Here is an 18,506-nt window from a genome sequence, read left to right on the forward strand (position 1 = left end):
ACTGTCTTTGTTTTCAACATTAGATGCACTAAATTTGATTATACAACTGTGAAGTCTTCAATAAATTTATCAGTCGTCCGAAACAGTTTGGGGAATTGAGAAGGTCCTCCAAACTACCGTTCAAATCGTTAGCAATGCGGCTGTGTTCGTAATGTCGGCATTCCACGTTAGGACGTGTTTGCATTGAGTTGGGCATTACTACAGTGAATACATAACAGCGAATCTTCGGAAGAAATAATATATGATATATGCATGAGTCCGCGTGTCACGCGTGTATGCCCTATCCATAATCTTTGCATTACAACCTTTTCTTTTCTGGATAGAGATGTCGGGAAAAGAGGATTATTACTGCTAGGTAGATGGTTTGACTTTTTCTTTTTGTGAACTGAATTTTGCATATTTTCTCAGTATGTTCTCCCCAAGTGTGTTTTACAGTTTTCTTTAAGAATAACTATGTCACTCCAAATTTGATCTTTATCAGGAATTGATTTGCGTGATGCAGCTTCCTTAGCGAAAAAAAAAAAAATCTGCCTTCTGATTCCCTCGATGCCAATGTGGAAGGGTACCCATATAATTGTAACTCTGATATATTGAAGTAGGAGTTGTTGATATGAATCATGTATTTCTTGTTTGATCAGATGTGAAGTGTATACTGACTTTATTGACTCGATGGATGCCAGTGAGTCGGTACATATAGCGACACGATGATCCGGCGAAGGTATAGATTTTATTGCCTAAAGAATTCCATACAGTTCGCCTGTATGTACACTGGAGAAGGATGGTACGGTTTTTTTATTACGTAGGATATAGTGGTAACGTCACAGCCCGTACCAGAATCACATTTGGAGGCATCTGTATATAGAATTTTATCAAAACTGTTGTTATGAATTATATCAAGAAAAGATTTTTTAAGATCTTTAGGCTGAAACAGATCCGTAGAGCAGAATTGTGAACTGAGTTTAGCATGTCCTATCAATAAATAGCAATCAATAGATACTATTGATACACTTGAAATAACTTATACACCTAGTAAAGAGGCAAACACAGCTAAGCTCAACCTTGATGGAATTCTAACTGTTTTCTAGTTTTCTCCGTCGCACTGTGGGGACACGACTAGATTTCAGCAGTCAGTCTATCTTGTATTATATGTCTATGGTTCAAACTTTACTAAGAGTAGTTTTGGAGGCTGATATATAAATGAAACTTACATAATTACAGTTAGTTTTTATGTTTTCCATGTGTTTCCATTATGTGTTTTTTCCGTGTAAGTTTTATTATCAAAAGTAAGTCCTAGGATTTTGTGGTATTCTTCTTCTTCAAGTTGAACTCTATTCAGAATTACATTTGGTGAATGACTGTTAATAGTTTTTTTTTTGAAAACTTGATCAACTTGGTTTTCTGATAAGAAAACTGTAGGCCAGTTTGGGCTGACCATTGACTTAGTTGATTAATACTATCAATGAGAATACGATGAGATCATCTGCGTAAAAGCATATATGACAGAGTGGGACCCAACTTTTGGTAAGTTCGATTTAAATATTATTTTCCCATTGGCTAAAATCTTGAATGATCTATTCGACAAGTAGTTTTTTATGAAATAATATATATATATATATATATATATATATATATATATATATATATATATATATATATATATATATATATATACTTACCTTTCACGAGAGAGAAGAAACATATGCACTTTATATGGCGCTTTATAAGAGGTCAAAGTAAAGGAACCAAACTAATAGAACCAAAACACATAGAAAAGGATACGTGGATTGACTACCTAAAAAGCTCTATGCAGAGGAAGAACAAACGAGTCTAGAACCGGAAATACCAGAAATTGCCACAAATGAAAAACTTAATATAAATGTACAGGAAGTTTGGAAAATACTTGAAAACCTGAAGAATAGAAAACCAGCAGGTAAAGACGGAATACCAAACGAATTACTGGGATATTGTGTAAAATTATAAAATACAATTAAAAGAGTGGAGAACGAGCGAAATAATTCTACCTACTATTCAGAAAAGAAGATAAAAACAGCCAGAAAACTACAGAGGTATAAAAATGTTAAATACCATGTTAAAATTTACAACTAAAATTTTACAAGTGGTAATAAATCAGAGGACAAGTTTAGCAGATGAACAACAGGGTTTTCGTAGTGGAAGATCGTGTACAGTAGTAATATTTGTTATAAAGCAAATTACTGAGAAATCACTTAAGTATAATAGACCAGCATTTCGGTGTTTGATTGACCTAAAGAAAGCGTTTGACAGAGTAAGACTCAAAAATGTAATCCATCTTCTGTATAATAGAAAAGTTCCCTTAATATTATAAAAACTATCGAAAACATCTGCCAAAACAACAAAATGGAAGTCAGAATAGATGGACAACTTACAGAACCTATAGAAATGGATAGCGGAATAAGACAAGGGGATTCATTGAGCCCCATGCTCTTCAATTTCATCATGGATGTAATCATCAAAAGCGTTAAAAAAGGAAGATGATAAAGAATGGGAAACATTGAAATAAAAATACTCTGTTACGCAGACGACGCAATATTGATAGCCCAAAATAAAGATAGTCTGCAAAAACTGGTCCACAGATTTAACATAAGAGCAAAAGAATTTAATATGACAATATCATCTCAGAAAACTAAAACAATAGTAGTCAGCAAAGAACCAACCAGATGTAAAATATAAATTGATGGTGTCAGTAGTGAATAAGTAATGGAAATAAAATAATTGGGAATTACACTGTCTAGCTATGGAGACCTGGACAAAGAAGAGAGAGATCAAGTACAAAAAACAAATAGACTGGTAGGATGCCTTAATAGCACTATATAGCGAAACAGACACATTAACACAGAGATGAAGTCAAGAATTTATAAAGCTAGTGTAAGACCAATAATGACATATGCCGCAGAAACAAGACCCGACACAGCCACAACGCAAAGGCTACTGGAAACGGCAGAGATGAGAGTACTGAGAAGAATTACAGGAAATACGCTGAGAGATCGAAAGAGAATTAGAAGAAAATGTAAAGTACAGTGTATAAATGAATGGACACAAAATAGAAAAATGAATGGAATAACCACATAAGCAGAATGAAAGAGACCGGTGTCGTCAAAATAGCAAGAGATAAGTCACCAATCGGCAGAAGAAGTATCGGACCACCACGCAAAAGATAAAGTGACAAAATTCCATACAAGTATTAATCCGCCAACAAACAAGCAGAATTGCTTATAAAGAGGAAGAAGAAGAAGAAGTACTGTTTCTAAAGAAGATATTAAGAAAAATTCTTGTAAGTAGAGATTGTTAGATATGAAAATTAATGATGATTTACCGCTTGCTCTCAGATAATTATTTCTTAAGTAGTGATACCCTACATAATTCTTAATTTCACCTTTGTGAGATTCCTTATCATTTGGCTCCGGTATGCAAATTCTGTCAACTTGCGTTTCAGTTATTAACTGTTGAAGGTTTACATATTTTATTTTTATAACTAAGTGGCAATTTATGATTAAAAAAAATAAAGTATTATTATTTTATTATCGGTTTTTCTTTTTGGCTGTTGGAATAATACTAGTTTAACTAATTAGAGGTACTTCAGACAAATTCTTTATTACTTATTGACACAGATATTAAATAAAAGTATTCGTACCTATATTATTATGGTAAAAACTAATAAATTCTCTCTCAACATCTGCTTGAATCTAAAATCTAAAAGACAATTGCTAAAAATATTAAACAAGTATTTCTATATATACTAAATGTAAAACAAAAATATTTTTAATATATAGTGTGTTTAAGATTCTGATTAATTTCCATCATTTACCAAACACATATCAGTTTCAGGACCTGGTATACTTAAGGTTATTAGACAAAAGTGGTAATGGTACATAAAACTAGTCGGAGCGGATGCCGGAATGGTACCGTTAAACGTTGTAATATCAAAATTAGGCAAATTGGTGTTTAGAGTTACATTGGCAAAGCAAGGCATGTCTACGTTGACAAACTTTTTCTCGTCTTTAGTAACTAGTTCCTCTTCTGTTTTGTTTTGGCACAAGATATCTTGTTCTATGCTTTCTTGACACTCTATTTGGCTCGTTTGGCATGTAGTATTGTACTGCTCGCAATAAGTTGTAGCTGTTAAAGGTTTTATGCACATTATTTCACCGAAGCCGGTACATATAGTAACTAACTCTGGAGCACATACCACTGTTGCATTATCAATACACGGTATCAGGGCAGTTAATGGTAGAACCAATTCGCCAGAAGGAGTTTGTGTTGGATTGTCGTAATTGTATGATTGATATTTGCGCATCATAGGCATAACTGTAAGATTCCAATTATAGCTTCCTGTAAACAAAATATAATTTTATAAAAGTTCAGGTAAATTTATTTGGTTTAACATAATATAAAATATAAATATAAAATCATTTAAATTTTTATTTGTGTTTCTTTTTAGAACAGATCTACACATCATTTAAATAGATTTGATATGGTTCACAGACACCAACTTAAGTAGATATTGTCAAAAAATATGAAATTAGCGGTTTTACATCACAGTGGAGTGGAGAAAAGAAAACAGTTTTGACCCTTTTTATAATTTTGATTATCCGGTGTTCCCCGATATAGTAAAGTAAGTAATGGTGTAACTTGGTGAGATTAGGTAGGTAGGTATTCCGTCGTGATTTTTGTCAAACCTAAAAATGCGTTAAGTATAGGGAAAAAGTCAAACACAAATATTCGTACTTAAAGTGGAGTGACTCCTGATACTTTCTAGGTATCGTTTTAAAAATAAAATCTGAAGTTGTACTGCAATTTTTCTATAACCTATTCAGAACATATGTTTTTATGCGATACCTCGCATGAAACACTACTTAAACCCAAGACGTGAGTCAACTGACGTAGCTGGATATTAACTTGTATCTTGATTGAGGGATTAATAGGATATTGATACATAAATTTAGTTATCAGTATGTGTTTGTGTACAAATAAAAAATTAGCAATCCACTTTCCTTCTTGTAAATTTCTCACAGTCATTATCCTTCTAACACTACCATCCTTCCATGCCTTGCTAGGATGTCCAACTCTCCATGTTTCTGTTGGTACCCATTTTAACATTGTTTTATTAATAGTAGTGGTTTCATTTACTAGGCATACGACAGCACACTGAACTGAAAACCTTAACTTGTGGTTCTAAGAAAAATTGGCGTGTGGCAAATGTGGTAAAAGTGATAGGCAAAATCAAATAGGCAATAAACTTATTTAAGCTATCTAATTATTTATTACCTCTAGAGGAGGGAAATATTTTCTGTACAAAAAGTTTTGTATGACACTACTGGTTATCTTAGGACTGAAGTACATACCGAAAGCATGGAAGCTCATAAGGATAGCTTTGGGCTTGCTAGAATTGGATAGGAAAAAGGAAAAACTCCCTGAGGCCGATAAGTCTGATGTCATTTGTACTAAGGTCTCTAGAAAAACTGCTCGACAAGCACATTAGGGATGGTATATCAGTTAAAAGTTAAAAATATCAGGGACATAATGCAGATAGAGCAGGATTCTCGACGGAAACGGCAACGCACCATCTCGTACAGAGGATAGAGTAGGTTCTGAAAATCCAAGAAGTAATGCTAACTGTATTTCTCAATATAGAGGAAGCATTCAATAACACCTCCAACAGCGCAATCGAAGGAATCGGCGAAACCAGCTAGATATGAATAGAATTCACGCTACGGAGCCGTGTAATATACGCTACCGTACTGAACGATACAGTATCCGTACAGGTAGCTTGAGGCTATCTGAACGAGAAGTTTCATCTCCTCTCTTGTAAAACATGGCCACAGACGGGCTGATAACTAGCGACAGCATCGACAGACATCATGACCTATGCTATGTGGATGACCTGGTCAACTTTCTTCTTATTGTACCTATCTGTTACGGATGTTGGAACATATCTATTTTGACCTAAAAAATGGTAGTGATGATCCGATAGTTAACCGGTAGTGGTAGTAAGTTAAACCATTTCCGTAGGTTATGAAGAAAGGATATTTTTTCGCTCCTGGACCATGCATCTTACCTGGAAGTATGGTCCGAAGTAGGTCGTATCGTTATTCATTACACATTCTATGGCTCAGGTATTCCCGATTGGTCATCTGGGCATCTTAGCCCACGGCAAATTTAATGTCATTGTAACAGATGGAAAGCAACAAGCTCGGATTGTAATTACAGAATGGATTTCAAATGTAGGGCTTAACTCCTCTATCTTCTCCCCTTCGTAAAGATGTAGTGGCGTGATGTAATTTGTTGGACCATTTCATTCCATGCCTTCTCTTTTTCTAGTTATATGTCCAAAATATCTTGTTATATTTTGGTTGTGGCGAGTTAAGTTCTTCTAGTATTACTATTTGTGCGATGTGGGGTCCATGATTGCGCAACATTCTACGGTAGATACGTATACGCTTCGAATCGGCTTTTTTGATGGCGCATATTTCTGCAGCGTAGGTGGCGATAGAAAATATTGATGCTCGAAGGCGTGATTTTTTTTTTAATATCAATATTCTTCCATATTAATTCCTATGTAATTAAATTGTATGACCACTTCGTACCCTGCCATGTTTCTTATCTCTGTTTGGTTGTTTCTGTTTCTATCGATGATCATTACTTTGGTTTTTTTGTATATTTACTTTCAAACCCTATTCCGTACCCACCGTGCCCGGCTAATTCATAATTTGTTCCAGTTCTTCTGGTGAAGATGCCAATATAACCATGTCATCAGCATATCATTGGTTTTTGATTTTTCTTCCTCCTATAGTTACTACTCAAAAACTTTACGCATAATGTGTTCAGTATGTATTAAATAGAATGGGGAACAATATACATTCCTACCGCATTCCAGATTTCAATTTGAAGTTTTTCGAAACCACATTATTAACTCTTACATTAATGGTATTATTTACATACAGTTCTCGTAATAAGTAGATTAGATGTTCTGGCGTACCTATCTCTCTAAGTATATGCCATATTTTATCCCATTTTACGTTATCGAAGGTCTTGAAATAGTTAACAAAGCACAAATATGATTCTATATTAAACTCTCGATATTTTTCTATAATTTGACGAATACTAAGAATGTGTTTTGTTGTTTCCCTATCTGGGACGAATTTGCATTTTTCTGGGGAAATTTGTGACAAGAGAATTTATTTTAGTCTTTCATTGATGATGATGCATGAATTCTACTATATGACAATTGTTGCAATCTGTCGTTAAGCCTTTTTTTATATATGAAAATAAAAGTTAGCTTAATCCATTCATTTGGCAACTTTCTGGTATTCCAGATGTCATTGCAGATTCTAAGCATTACTTAAATTCCTATCTCCCTGTATTATTGTCTGGGTCGTTGTTAAGGAATAGTATTTCGCAATATTATTTCCACACTATTGCGATACCTTCTGGGCTTGTTATGGTATCTCAAATATTATCTTTGATGATCTGTGGTTCGAATTCTCTCGCTAGTTATTTGACTTTTGAGAAAAGTTCCCTAGAACCTCGGCGGTTAGCACGTTCTACATAGTTGTGCACATATGTTTTTAATATTAATATTAAAATACTTTCGTCCCTTCTGCACAAGTGTTTAATAGTTGTATTTATGGTGTCTATCTCTTTTTCTTTTTGTATTAAATTTGATGTACCGCTTCTAAGTTTTCGTTTTTGATCTACAACGTTGAGAGTCTCTTCAGTCACCCATGTTTATGCCTATCCATTTTTTCTTTGTGACTTGAGGTTGTTGATGGCTTGAGTGATCAACTTGTTGGTGTATTCCCACGTTTTTTCAGGGTCTTTGGTGGTCACTGGTGGATTAGCTTTTGCTAATGCCCTTCGACAATTTTCTGGGTGCTTTAAGACCAATTCTTGTCTTTTATTTGTAATTGTCTTACTGTGTAGCTTAATGCGGAATTATGCTTGTAACATTTTGTGGTTGGAACCGTAATCTGCAGCTGGTTTTGTGTTCATGTTCATATTGACTACTGGGCTGCTCCATCCTTTAGTGACAAGAATATAATCTATTGAATTTTTGTATCATCCGCCAGGTGAAGCGCATGTTGACAATATTTGCGAATGATGTTTAAAAATTGTGTTTATTATACTAAGATCCGTATCGATAGCGCACTGAACGAGCCGTTCATCTCTGCCATTTGCTCACCTATCGTTCCTTTCAAATGGTCATCTATTTTCTTCTTCTTCTTCTTCTTCTTCGCGCGACTAGGATTACTCCTATTTGTCTGCCTCTTATTCTGTTTCAGTCGTTGTTGACTGTACATTATCTTTCCACCTTTTTGGCGGCCTTCCAACGGGTCTTCTGCTATACGGCTGATTGTTTTTACAGAGGCTCGCTAATCTATCTGGTCCCATTCGGTATACATGTTCGTTCCAGTTTTTTTTCTTGTTTTTATCCACCTGTTAATATTTTGAATTTTGCATTGTTCGCGTATACTTCTGTTGGTTTGTCTGTCTCTTAATGATATGCCCGCTATTGATCTTAATACTTTCATTTCGATATTGTTGATTTGTTCTTTCGTCTTTCTTGTATCGTTTCTTGTCTCCGCTGCATATGTTAGGATTGGTCTTACTGTTGTCTTGTATACTTTCATTTTGCTTTCCATGGTCAGATATTTGTTTCTCCATATGGTTTCTCGGAGGCAACCACTTACGCTTTTGATGCTTGCCTTGTGGTCTCTGTTCTTATATCCCTGTCACTAGTGATCTCTACTTCTAGGTAATTGAATTTCATTACTTGTTCTACAACTTTGCCGTCTATTTCTACTTTGAATCTACGCGGCTCTTTACTGATCACTATACATTTAGTTTTTTCTACTGATATTCTCATATTAAGTTTGTTTGCTGTGATATTGAAGGTGTGGAGCTGCCTTTGTAGGTTATCTTCGTTATCAGCAATTAGTACTGCATCATCGGCATAGCATAGTATCGTGATTTTATGCGCTCCCATGTGGTATCTGTGTCCTTTTCTTACTTAAATCTATTTTCGTTTTTCCTATTTTTGCATTCCAATCTCCTTCCATTATTATCATTGGTTTTTTCTTAGGAATGTTAGAGATGATTTAATGTATCAGGTGGTATGTTTCTTTTACTATATATTCTACCGCTTCGGATGTTGGCATATATACCTGTATAATGTGCATGGGTTAGCATTTATTGTTATTTTAATTATTCTATAATTTACTGAAAGGTATTTATGTAAATATTTTGCCCAATGTTTTTGAATTAATATTGCTACGCCTTTTTGCCTTGATTTGTTAGCTCCTGACATGAAAACTTTGTAGTGATTGGCCTCCTTTCCAATATTCTTGACCTTTCCAGTGTTTCTCAGATATGTCGCAGATATCTACCTTCTCCTTGACCAGTATTTTCTAATATTTACCATTTACCTGGTTCTAGCAGCACCCTAATGTTCCACGTTGCGATGCGATGTTTTCTACGTAATGCTAAATTTGATCTTCCAGTATCCCATTTTGCAGATATTGCCTGGTCATCTTCAATCATTTGTCCGGTCCCCATTTCACACTATTCGACCCGGAATCGATATGGCATGGGTTGCTAGCCAGATTCCAGAGTACAGAATTTCCTTGCTCGGTAGTCATTTAATAACGCTTTTATAAGCTTAACATAAGCCCCTAAGAGTTTAGAATCGTAAAATTTACCAGGATAAAGTAAGAGAGATTGGATCCTCTAAACCTAGATGGTATAAATTTTAATCTCGTGAACGAACGACAGTACCTTAGGATAGATATATTTGATTTGACCTTTACTTGGAGTCAGCAGATAGTTTGATTAAGAGAGCTGTGACTATGTTAATGGTAGCCAGGTATGCCATATGGGGTTTAAAACCAGCCACGTACTATTGCATTTATAACATGGTTTTGCAACAGAGATGTGGTGGTCAAAGATACAGTAAAAACTGCCATTATCAAACTAAGCAATGTGAAAAGACTTGGTTACTTTAAAATCATAAGGGGCTGTAAGGGATTCATCAATAGCAGCTATAGTGGTTCTGCTGGACCTCCTTTTTCCCGTCAGATTTATAATGGGGTGCGGCGAGAATGGAATATTATAGACTACGAGAAAACCTGAGCAACGTAATGATTAGATCAGGTGATAGCAAAATCATAAATGAACTCAAGAATACCGAATGAATGATGATTTCTGATCATATGGAGGCCTAAAGCACATTTCCAAGTAGATACACGGCCAAGAGAGGGATGGAACAAAAAAACACACATCTAGTGCTGGAAAGGGTAATGTTTCTATTCTACTGGAAGAATATAACCCTGTATTCCAATCAGCGCTAATAGGGCTGAAATACTGCGGAAAACAAGAAGAAATCAGCTCGTCAGAACAGATATATAACAGGCTTAATTATTAGAAAAGCGCCTGTCAAGGTACACCTGTACATAGGGCGACTATTTCAAGGAGACTTAAACTACAGACGTAGCAGAAATCCTGAAATAATTAACCATATCTTGCATCACTGCGAGGCATTAGATCATAGGCGACAACACTTTTTGTAGACTACCAAGTAACTTCAAAAACATATGGTATGAATTAACTCGAACAGTACAAGCTAGTACAGGGTTTCAGAAATCTAGAATGGATATGGATATTATGAATAAATGGAAGATGTACAATAAGTCAATTTATTGCAGTACGGCTGATTTATAACAAACGGCTTTCGAACAAAAAAGTGGTATAAATTCTCACTCTTTGCCGTAGGTATATCGTTATAACTAAATATATCTGTCAGTAAACAACAAGGTCTTCAAAACCGCATTTTCATTCAATGTAGTTTATTTTCACTTAATTCCCAGATTTCACCCTCATAAGTTCAAATACTTCCTGCGATGATCTTATATGTTCCAATTTTAGATTTTTGACTTATTTGCATACTCCATAGTACCAACTAATAAACCGTTTGGTGACCTGTCTGTGTTATTCAATTCTTTTAATAATTTCAGTGTTTCTTTCAGATATTTTTATGAAATTACACTTTTAAATTCACCATGTTACACCAGATGATGCTATTTTGCACCTCCAACAATCAGATATCCAAATGTCTCCAGTTTATAGTGAAACCTCAAGCCTTATACTCTTCATCTAATTTTTTGTCTATACAGCTTACCGTCATCAGGTGGAGCATACACTCTTATTATTATCATTCCATAGTCTTTTATTTTGAGTTAGACTTTGATCATACGTTCAGTAATTCAATGCCAATCTTTCATACTTTTGGCACATTTTTTCTTTATAAGCAAAGAAACGACCACTTTTGCTCTAGTGCCGTGCTTGCTTCTCTTGTCCTTCTTGTTGTACTGTTTTCGTTTGTAGAAGGCAAATTTCATTTACAGTCTCTTTTTGTTTAGTGCCTAGGCCTTTGATTCTCCAGGTACAAAAATTTATAATCCATTTTTGATTGCCAAGCTGTCGTTTGTTATTTCCGTTCGGTTTTGCATTTTAAGGTATCTTAAGGTATCTTAAGTAGGTATCTTCACTAGCACTATTAATAGCTTTTTCCGAAACCAGGGTTGCTGACATACGTTTCAACCTCACCCCTGGACAAAAACTTTCAGTGTTTCACTGGTTAAACTTCGTTGAAGCCAAGAACTCACATATTCTGCTCTAGGATCGCATATCCGAAATCGAAAATCAAGATCTGTAAAATCATCATTAGACCAATAGTATGCGAGAAATTGGCAATACGTACAGAAAGTTAAAATTCTTCTTGACCGTGAGTTAAACCGTTTTACCTTTACCTATTTCAAAATTCGGTGTCTTAAATTTTCAGTGTTTGATGGATTATGACAGATGTCAAGAATAGACTAAAACCAATAAAATTCAGTAAAGAAGACCAAAAGGAAAGCCATCGAAAACGTGTAAGGGAAAGAACAATGCTTTTACACTTCTGTTAGTAATACGAAACCTAATATGAGACTATTAAATTCTTTGAGTACGTCTCTACATTGGTAGACTCATGACAATTTGCCGATGTTTTTCTAGAGTATGTAACATTTTCTAGATTATGCATGTAACAATTACATTAGACGTATTATAATATTATGTAATTATTGGATTGCATACATAATTAATTTAATACAAGTATTAACTGAACATATTGTATAAAAATTATATAATCTTTTTACACAAAATTTTATACATGTCTAATAATAAAAAGATACTAACCTGCCAAAATATTCCTATAATTAAATTTCTCCAAAATGCTCTCCTCTGAACACTTATTGTATTCTGGTCCCGCTACAGCCATAGTCGTTACACAGTACTGATAATCATCACCTGTCTTGGCAGCTCCAGGTTCATTTAATAGATTAATATCAACACTGAGATTTGTGTAACATGGCAAATTAACTGTTGTTTCTGTTTGTTGTTGAGTAGTATTTTGACAAAGTGGATCAGATTTGTCTGCGCAGGGTATTGTAGTATTGACACACATTGCTTTTTCATCGGTACAGGGGACAGCTTGAGACATGGTAACAACACACAAAACTGTATTATTTGTGGTACAGATAGCGGTTGCTCCTAAACATTAAATATAATTAGTATATAACGAAACTAAGAAAAAGAACTAAAGTAACTAAGAAAAAGAACGAAAGTTGGGAAAAGAATTGCAACAAGATAAATACATAAACAAATGCAATTATTCCAGAACTTTATTAACAGAGCTGAAACGTCGACATAGTGGAAAGAGTCTTACATTTAATCAATACATAAAACAGGTCAGCAAAGATAACTAGAAAAACTACCGGAGATAGCGGTCACAAGGCCATTGAGTCGCGTATATGGAACAATATGGAAAAATACAATCGAAAGAGAGCACAAAGATATAGAAGCAGAAGAGCAAGCAGGTTTGAGTGAAGCACTTCTTTTGCGTTGCGCAACTAAGAGAAAAGAAAACTGCTAGGAACCAAGAGGTAGGTACTTTACATGGCGACTCTGTGTTTGCCCATTTATTACTACGTAGTTTGACTGCAAACATGTAGTTAAAATGGGTAACTCGAAGACACTATTAATCTAATGTTAACAGACTAAATAGAAAAAGAAAATTTTCTAGGAGAAAAGAAGAAGAAGAAAGGATAGTTCTTATTAGTGATTAAAACAAAAAATAAGAAATTGTTCAAGCACATAACATACATTTCTCACTCCTCGAAGAAAAACATCAGACGATAGATCAGGTTTAAATGCTGTGTAATATAGCATCTTTCTTTACTGTGCAGTGCTGTTTGTAAAGTCGAGATCTAATAATCTTCAATAATCAATTAATAATATGAGAAATTTGAATCTCTTTTTTTTGTTGATAGTCTTAGATTAGAAGATATTTTTTTATTTTATATCATTACCTGTACAGACTGTGGTTAAATTTCCTTCGCACAAAGTTAAGACATTAGAAGGTAGTTTAATTTCTTCCCTGGCTTCTGCTGGTTGATTGTAGTAATTATACACATTATATGGTCTTTTATGTCCCTCACCAAAGATCCCTTTCACCAAACTAGAAGTTACATGGTAAATGGCCATACCAGTTAAAATGTTGCCAAAGGTACTACCGCCACTAAAGAAGCCGGATTTCTTTTGCATACCTATAAAATTATTGATTATCAATGTTAATAAAAAACTGTCCCTTTATAGGCCCGTGGTCGCTATTTCGACCACTGCACTTAATAATACTTATTAGCCAGTAATTGACACGAAAATTTACCGAAGCGCAAACTCAGTGTTTGTAAATGAACTGTATCCGAAATGAACACCACAGAACAAAACCCGGCAACATGGTGGTCGATTATCCAACCACAATCTCTAATATACTTTAAGTTATTGTTGAACGTTATCACAGCTATATGCCTTTTGTAAAAGTTAGAAAAATAATTTACGAAGGATTTATACATCAAACTCAAGGTAACACATCACATTATTATAATCGTCTATTATCTATTCAGATTCTATTGGCGGTAAGATAATACCACATAATACACTTGATTTAGTGAACATAACCTCAAAGTAGCACCTGTTGATTTTACAATTGTTCTATGAAAATGCATTTTTACTCTTGTTTATTTCATATCTATACAAGTACATTCTTTTTTTACTTCAATCTGATTCACTTGATTAATATTTCTAAGAATTAAATTTCTGTGAGGTAATTTAAGTCAATAAAACTTTAAAAGTAGGTATTTATATGCAACAATTTGTGTACCTTTGCAGTAAAATGGAACACCGCAATATACTGAAAAATTTACAAAAGATGACTCAGAATGATTTATTTGATTACATAGATGATATTCCATATCAACAAGCGATAAATTGAGATTTTGAGGGTGATTCTAATGCAGAAGACGACATTCTTATTTCCAACCGAACTTCGGTTGCATCCAACGTGACTATTACTTTATTATCCAATGATGACAAGGTTGGATTTCTTATATTGATTCAGATGAATCATAAAGCTTTCCACCCTCAAGTAAGAACAAATCGAATTTTTGACGACGTCGAAGACGATGTCGAACGATGATAAGCAACATCGGGAGGATGAAAGTTTTTGGGAACTTATTTAGAGAGTGTGATATGTCATATTTCTTTAGGATACCGTTTCTGACAGTGGTTTCGGTGTTTTGTTGTATACCTACCCTGCAAAAGTGGGTTCTGTTTTAGTGGGGGTATTTTTTTGAAGAGCCCTGGCAGTTTATTGCACCTATAACACAATCCAGAAAAGGGAGTTTAGTAAGTGGGATGGAAGCTCAGTGTCTCAACCAGGACATAGGTGTGGTCGAAATTTTCTCAACCACATTTTTTCTGGAAGGATGTTAAGGAGGACTATGGTATTTAAGGCAATAACATTTTTCATATCTGTGGTGAGATCGACAGAAGGTATGCTTCTCTCCACAGATACGTGTTGAATTATGCTGGGATTTTGAAGGATTTTCTGTCTTTTTTGGGTATTGGTTAGACAGGGTTAGGGTATATAAGATAGGTAATTGTAGTGCGCCACAATTTGAACATTTTTGGTGGCTGGTGTCCTACACGCAGTTGATTTGTGATCTTTAACACAATTCGAGCAGGTGTAGTTTCTGTTTCTACATTCTGAGATGAAGTGACCATTTATGCAGCATCTGCTGCAGTATTGTGAAACTGATCTGATGGAGTTTTGGAAGCTCGATGTGAGTAGGGATTGGGTGTATTTTTCTTCGAAAATGGTAAGGCATTAAGCTAATTTGGTGGGGCTGTCCATTTTCTGGGATTTGACGCTTTAGAGTTTGCCTACGGTATATCATAATCTTGTAGAATGGAAGTTTATTCTTCTTCGGTTTAATCTTTTTCTACATTTGATATGATAAACAAGTATACGTGGCTTTTGTGTTTTGAGGAGGGTACGTGCTATTTATTGCGGTTTTGGAAGTGATGGCAGATGTTCCGATCGCTTTTCTCGTTTTGGATTGAATTTCCTCCAATTTCATGGAGTGATTCATTCTTAAGAAAGTTTTCTGCTTTGGAAGATTAAGTGGAATATCTTTATTAAGATATTCGAAGATATTGAGGTTGATTGCAGATTTAGTGAAATTTTGATTAGTTCTGTTCTTTGGAGGTTGCGCCTAAGAAGTTGCCATTATAGGGGTAAAGGTAGATGTTAAAGTGGTTTTAGGGGTTTTAAGGTCTAAAAGTCATATTCCAAAAGTGCAGGGAGTTAGGAGTATAACTGAAGCTGCTTTCTGGCGTGATGAACTTTACAGTCAGAATAATAAGTTGTCTGTGCAGGTCGAACAAAATATTCCCTGCATTTTGGGGATGTGATTTAGACTAATCTAAAATCAATATATTAAACTAGTTCGCCACAGGAAGTACAAAGGTATTTGGCCAAGTCACGTATCTTGTGGAACATTTACACCTGCTGGATTAAGACATTTCGATAGTGACTTGAAACACTAAAAAACGTAGACCTCTAGGCCCTCAACAGCCGCACTAGTTTGGTGAGGGGGGCAAACCTCCAGGAAAAACATACCTAGCGTACGTTTGATGTATGCTAGGTAGGTAACCAACAATGTAATGGTACATATCTGTAGCCTGGTTTCAAAGATGGCCACCTCCATTTTTTTGAAAATTCAGATATTGACGGATTCTTGTGTAAAATAACATGGGGAATCCAAATCTAAATAGTTTTGGTGTCAAAAATGGCCAAAACAATATTAAAACTGCATTTAAATAGTACCCTTGGTTACAAAATCGGCCAGCTCTCAAATATGTTGGTGACAAAAACGGCCATCTCCACAAAGCACCAATCAGATGGCTTCATTCTGTCACGTGACCTCACCCCCTCAGGTGAAACATAAGACAGTACGACAGTAGTGAACTGAGCTATTCTGGTGTGTTGTGACTGGCGTTGTTTTATTGTTTAGTATTTTAAAGTTTTACTAATATACTAAAAAGATATTACTGTAATAAACCTGCAGAAATAACATGGAAGGAACTAATGTTAAAGAATCTCCTTTGTTGAAAGGAAGAAAGAAACTACCAAATCCTTCAAATTGGAAAAGAGCCAAACAGAAGATTTTGAGGTTAGTATTAAACCATAACCTAACATTAACTAACATAAACTAATAGACAAACTTAAATAACATTCATTTAAAATTACTATTACTTAGGCCTAGGCCTAGTTATTAGAGTGAAAATGGAACAATTTCTAGTAGGCCTAACCTATTCACACTTCACATTATTTTTATTTTTCTTTAACTTATGTTAGAATAAAATAAGTTTCCCTGACATAAAACAGTTTGTATTTTGGTTTTGAATCCAATGTTTGTTTTAGGTACAGTTCAAAGGAATTACCTGATGCTCCTTCATGTGCCCACAGAGGGAAGAAAAATTGCAGTTTATTGAAGGTGCAAGATATAAATAGGTTGCATAGTGCATTTTATTCTGAAAAGACAAAAGCCAGCCAAGATGCTTTCATTCTTAAGTATTGCACAGCAGAACAACCAAAAAGAACCAGACCAGGAGACAGATACATATATACATACTAAAGGCGTAACCTACCAATATTGAATTGAAACAACAGCAGGAAACAGATTAGAGATATGTAGGTACACGTTTATTAATGTATTGGGAATCACAAAACACAGAGTTGAAGGTGTTTTCACAAGATTTAAAAAAGACGGATGTCTCATCCCCGTGGAAACTCGAGGTGGTTATAGGAAGGCTAACATATATCAAAAAAAAGTTGATTCTGTAATACATTTTGTAAAGCAGTTTAAAGGCACAGAATCACATTACAGTAGAGTGAGGAGTACTCTTATTTATCTTGATTCCACCCTGTCTATTTCTAAAATGTGGAAGATGTACGAAGAATCCGTTGTTGATGAATTTAAAGTTAAAGAGTCGTTTTTCCGACACATATTCGTAACTAGGTTCAACATTAGCTTTAAAAGGCCTTCGACAGATGTGTGTTCAACCTGACTTCAGTACAAAGAAAAAATTAAAGGTAAAAAAAAAATGAAGCAATATTGCAAACGCTTAAAGCAGAATACACTGTTCACACTACCCGTGCTAAAGGGTTTTTTAACCTTTTGAAAAAAGATGAACCTAATGTTGCTATAATGTCGTACGACATGCAAAAAAATATGCCTCTGCCAAAGCTCCCAGATCAGAGTGTGTACTATTCAAGACAGTTATACTGCTATAATCTGACGATAGTTTCTGGATGTTCTACTGGAACCGAAGCTTTACGCAAAGAAAATGTATTAATTTACTCTTGGGTCGAATACGAAATGAAAAAGTCTTCGAATGAAATAGTCTCTGCAGTATTTGAAGAACTTGAGTGCAGATCTAAATCTGGTTACTTTGAAGGAAAAGACACCTTAAGGATGGTAGCTGATGGGTGTCCAGGCCAAAACAAGAATACTATTGTATTAAGGATGTGCATTTCTTGGCTGCACAGGACTAGAACTTCAATCACTACAGTGGAGCTTGTGTTTCCTGTTACCGGTCACTCATATATGCCTAGTGATAGAATTTTTGGTGGCATAGAACGAAGTTTAAAGAAAAGAGATACAATTGTGCAGCTTGAAGAGTATCATTCAGAATTTAGTAAGCATGGGACAGTCAAACTTTTAGGAAAAGACTGGACCAACCAAGATTGGAAGTCAGAAGCTAAAAACTGTGTTAAAGACCCAAAAAATCTTCATTTCAAAATTTCACAAGTCAAAAAGTTAATTCTGACCAAGAAACAAAAGTCAGTAACTGTCAGTGGCGAACAAAACTATAGTTTCCCAATTAATTTAAGTTTGAGTGTCATGAAACCAGGGAAAAAGTGTGGAATATAAACCCAACTGAACTTATGCTTGGAGTCAAAGTGAATGCGTTAAAAATTAAAGACGTGCAGGTTTTATTACAAAAACATTATGGTGAAAAATGGAGTGAAA

At 34.9% G+C, this 18,506-nt stretch overlaps 2 protein-coding genes across 2 annotated transcripts in view; one reads left to right on the forward strand and one right to left on the reverse strand.

Moving 5' to 3' along the window:
- Positions 1-3,614: 3,614 nt before the first annotated feature.
- LOC140434839 (uncharacterized) overlaps positions 3,615-18,506 on the reverse strand; it is a 42,945-nt gene continuing 28,053 nt past the window's right edge. The window contains exons 4-6 of the mRNA XM_072523407.1: positions 13,440-13,676; positions 12,268-12,621; positions 3,615-4,368 (exon numbers count right to left, since the gene is read on the reverse strand). Of these exons, the coding sequence (XP_072379508.1) occupies positions 3,827-4,368; positions 12,268-12,621; positions 13,440-13,676 (1,133 nt within the window). The 3' untranslated portion in view covers positions 3,615-3,826. The remainder of the gene's footprint in view (positions 4,369-12,267; positions 12,622-13,439; positions 13,677-18,506) is intronic.
- The window catches only part of snky (ubiquitin protein ligase sneaky), an 82,073-nt gene continuing 68,060 nt past the window's right edge, over positions 4,494-18,506 (forward strand). Inside the window, exon 1 of the mRNA XM_072523405.1 lies at positions 4,494-4,651. The gene's annotated coding sequence lies outside the window, so the exon portion shown is untranslated. The remainder of the gene's footprint in view (positions 4,652-18,506) is intronic.

This window comes from Diabrotica undecimpunctata, chromosome 2, assembly GCF_040954645.1.
Source record: "Diabrotica undecimpunctata isolate CICGRU chromosome 2, icDiaUnde3, whole genome shotgun sequence".
In the NCBI taxonomy this organism is placed as follows: domain Eukaryota; kingdom Metazoa; phylum Arthropoda; class Insecta; order Coleoptera; family Chrysomelidae; genus Diabrotica; species Diabrotica undecimpunctata.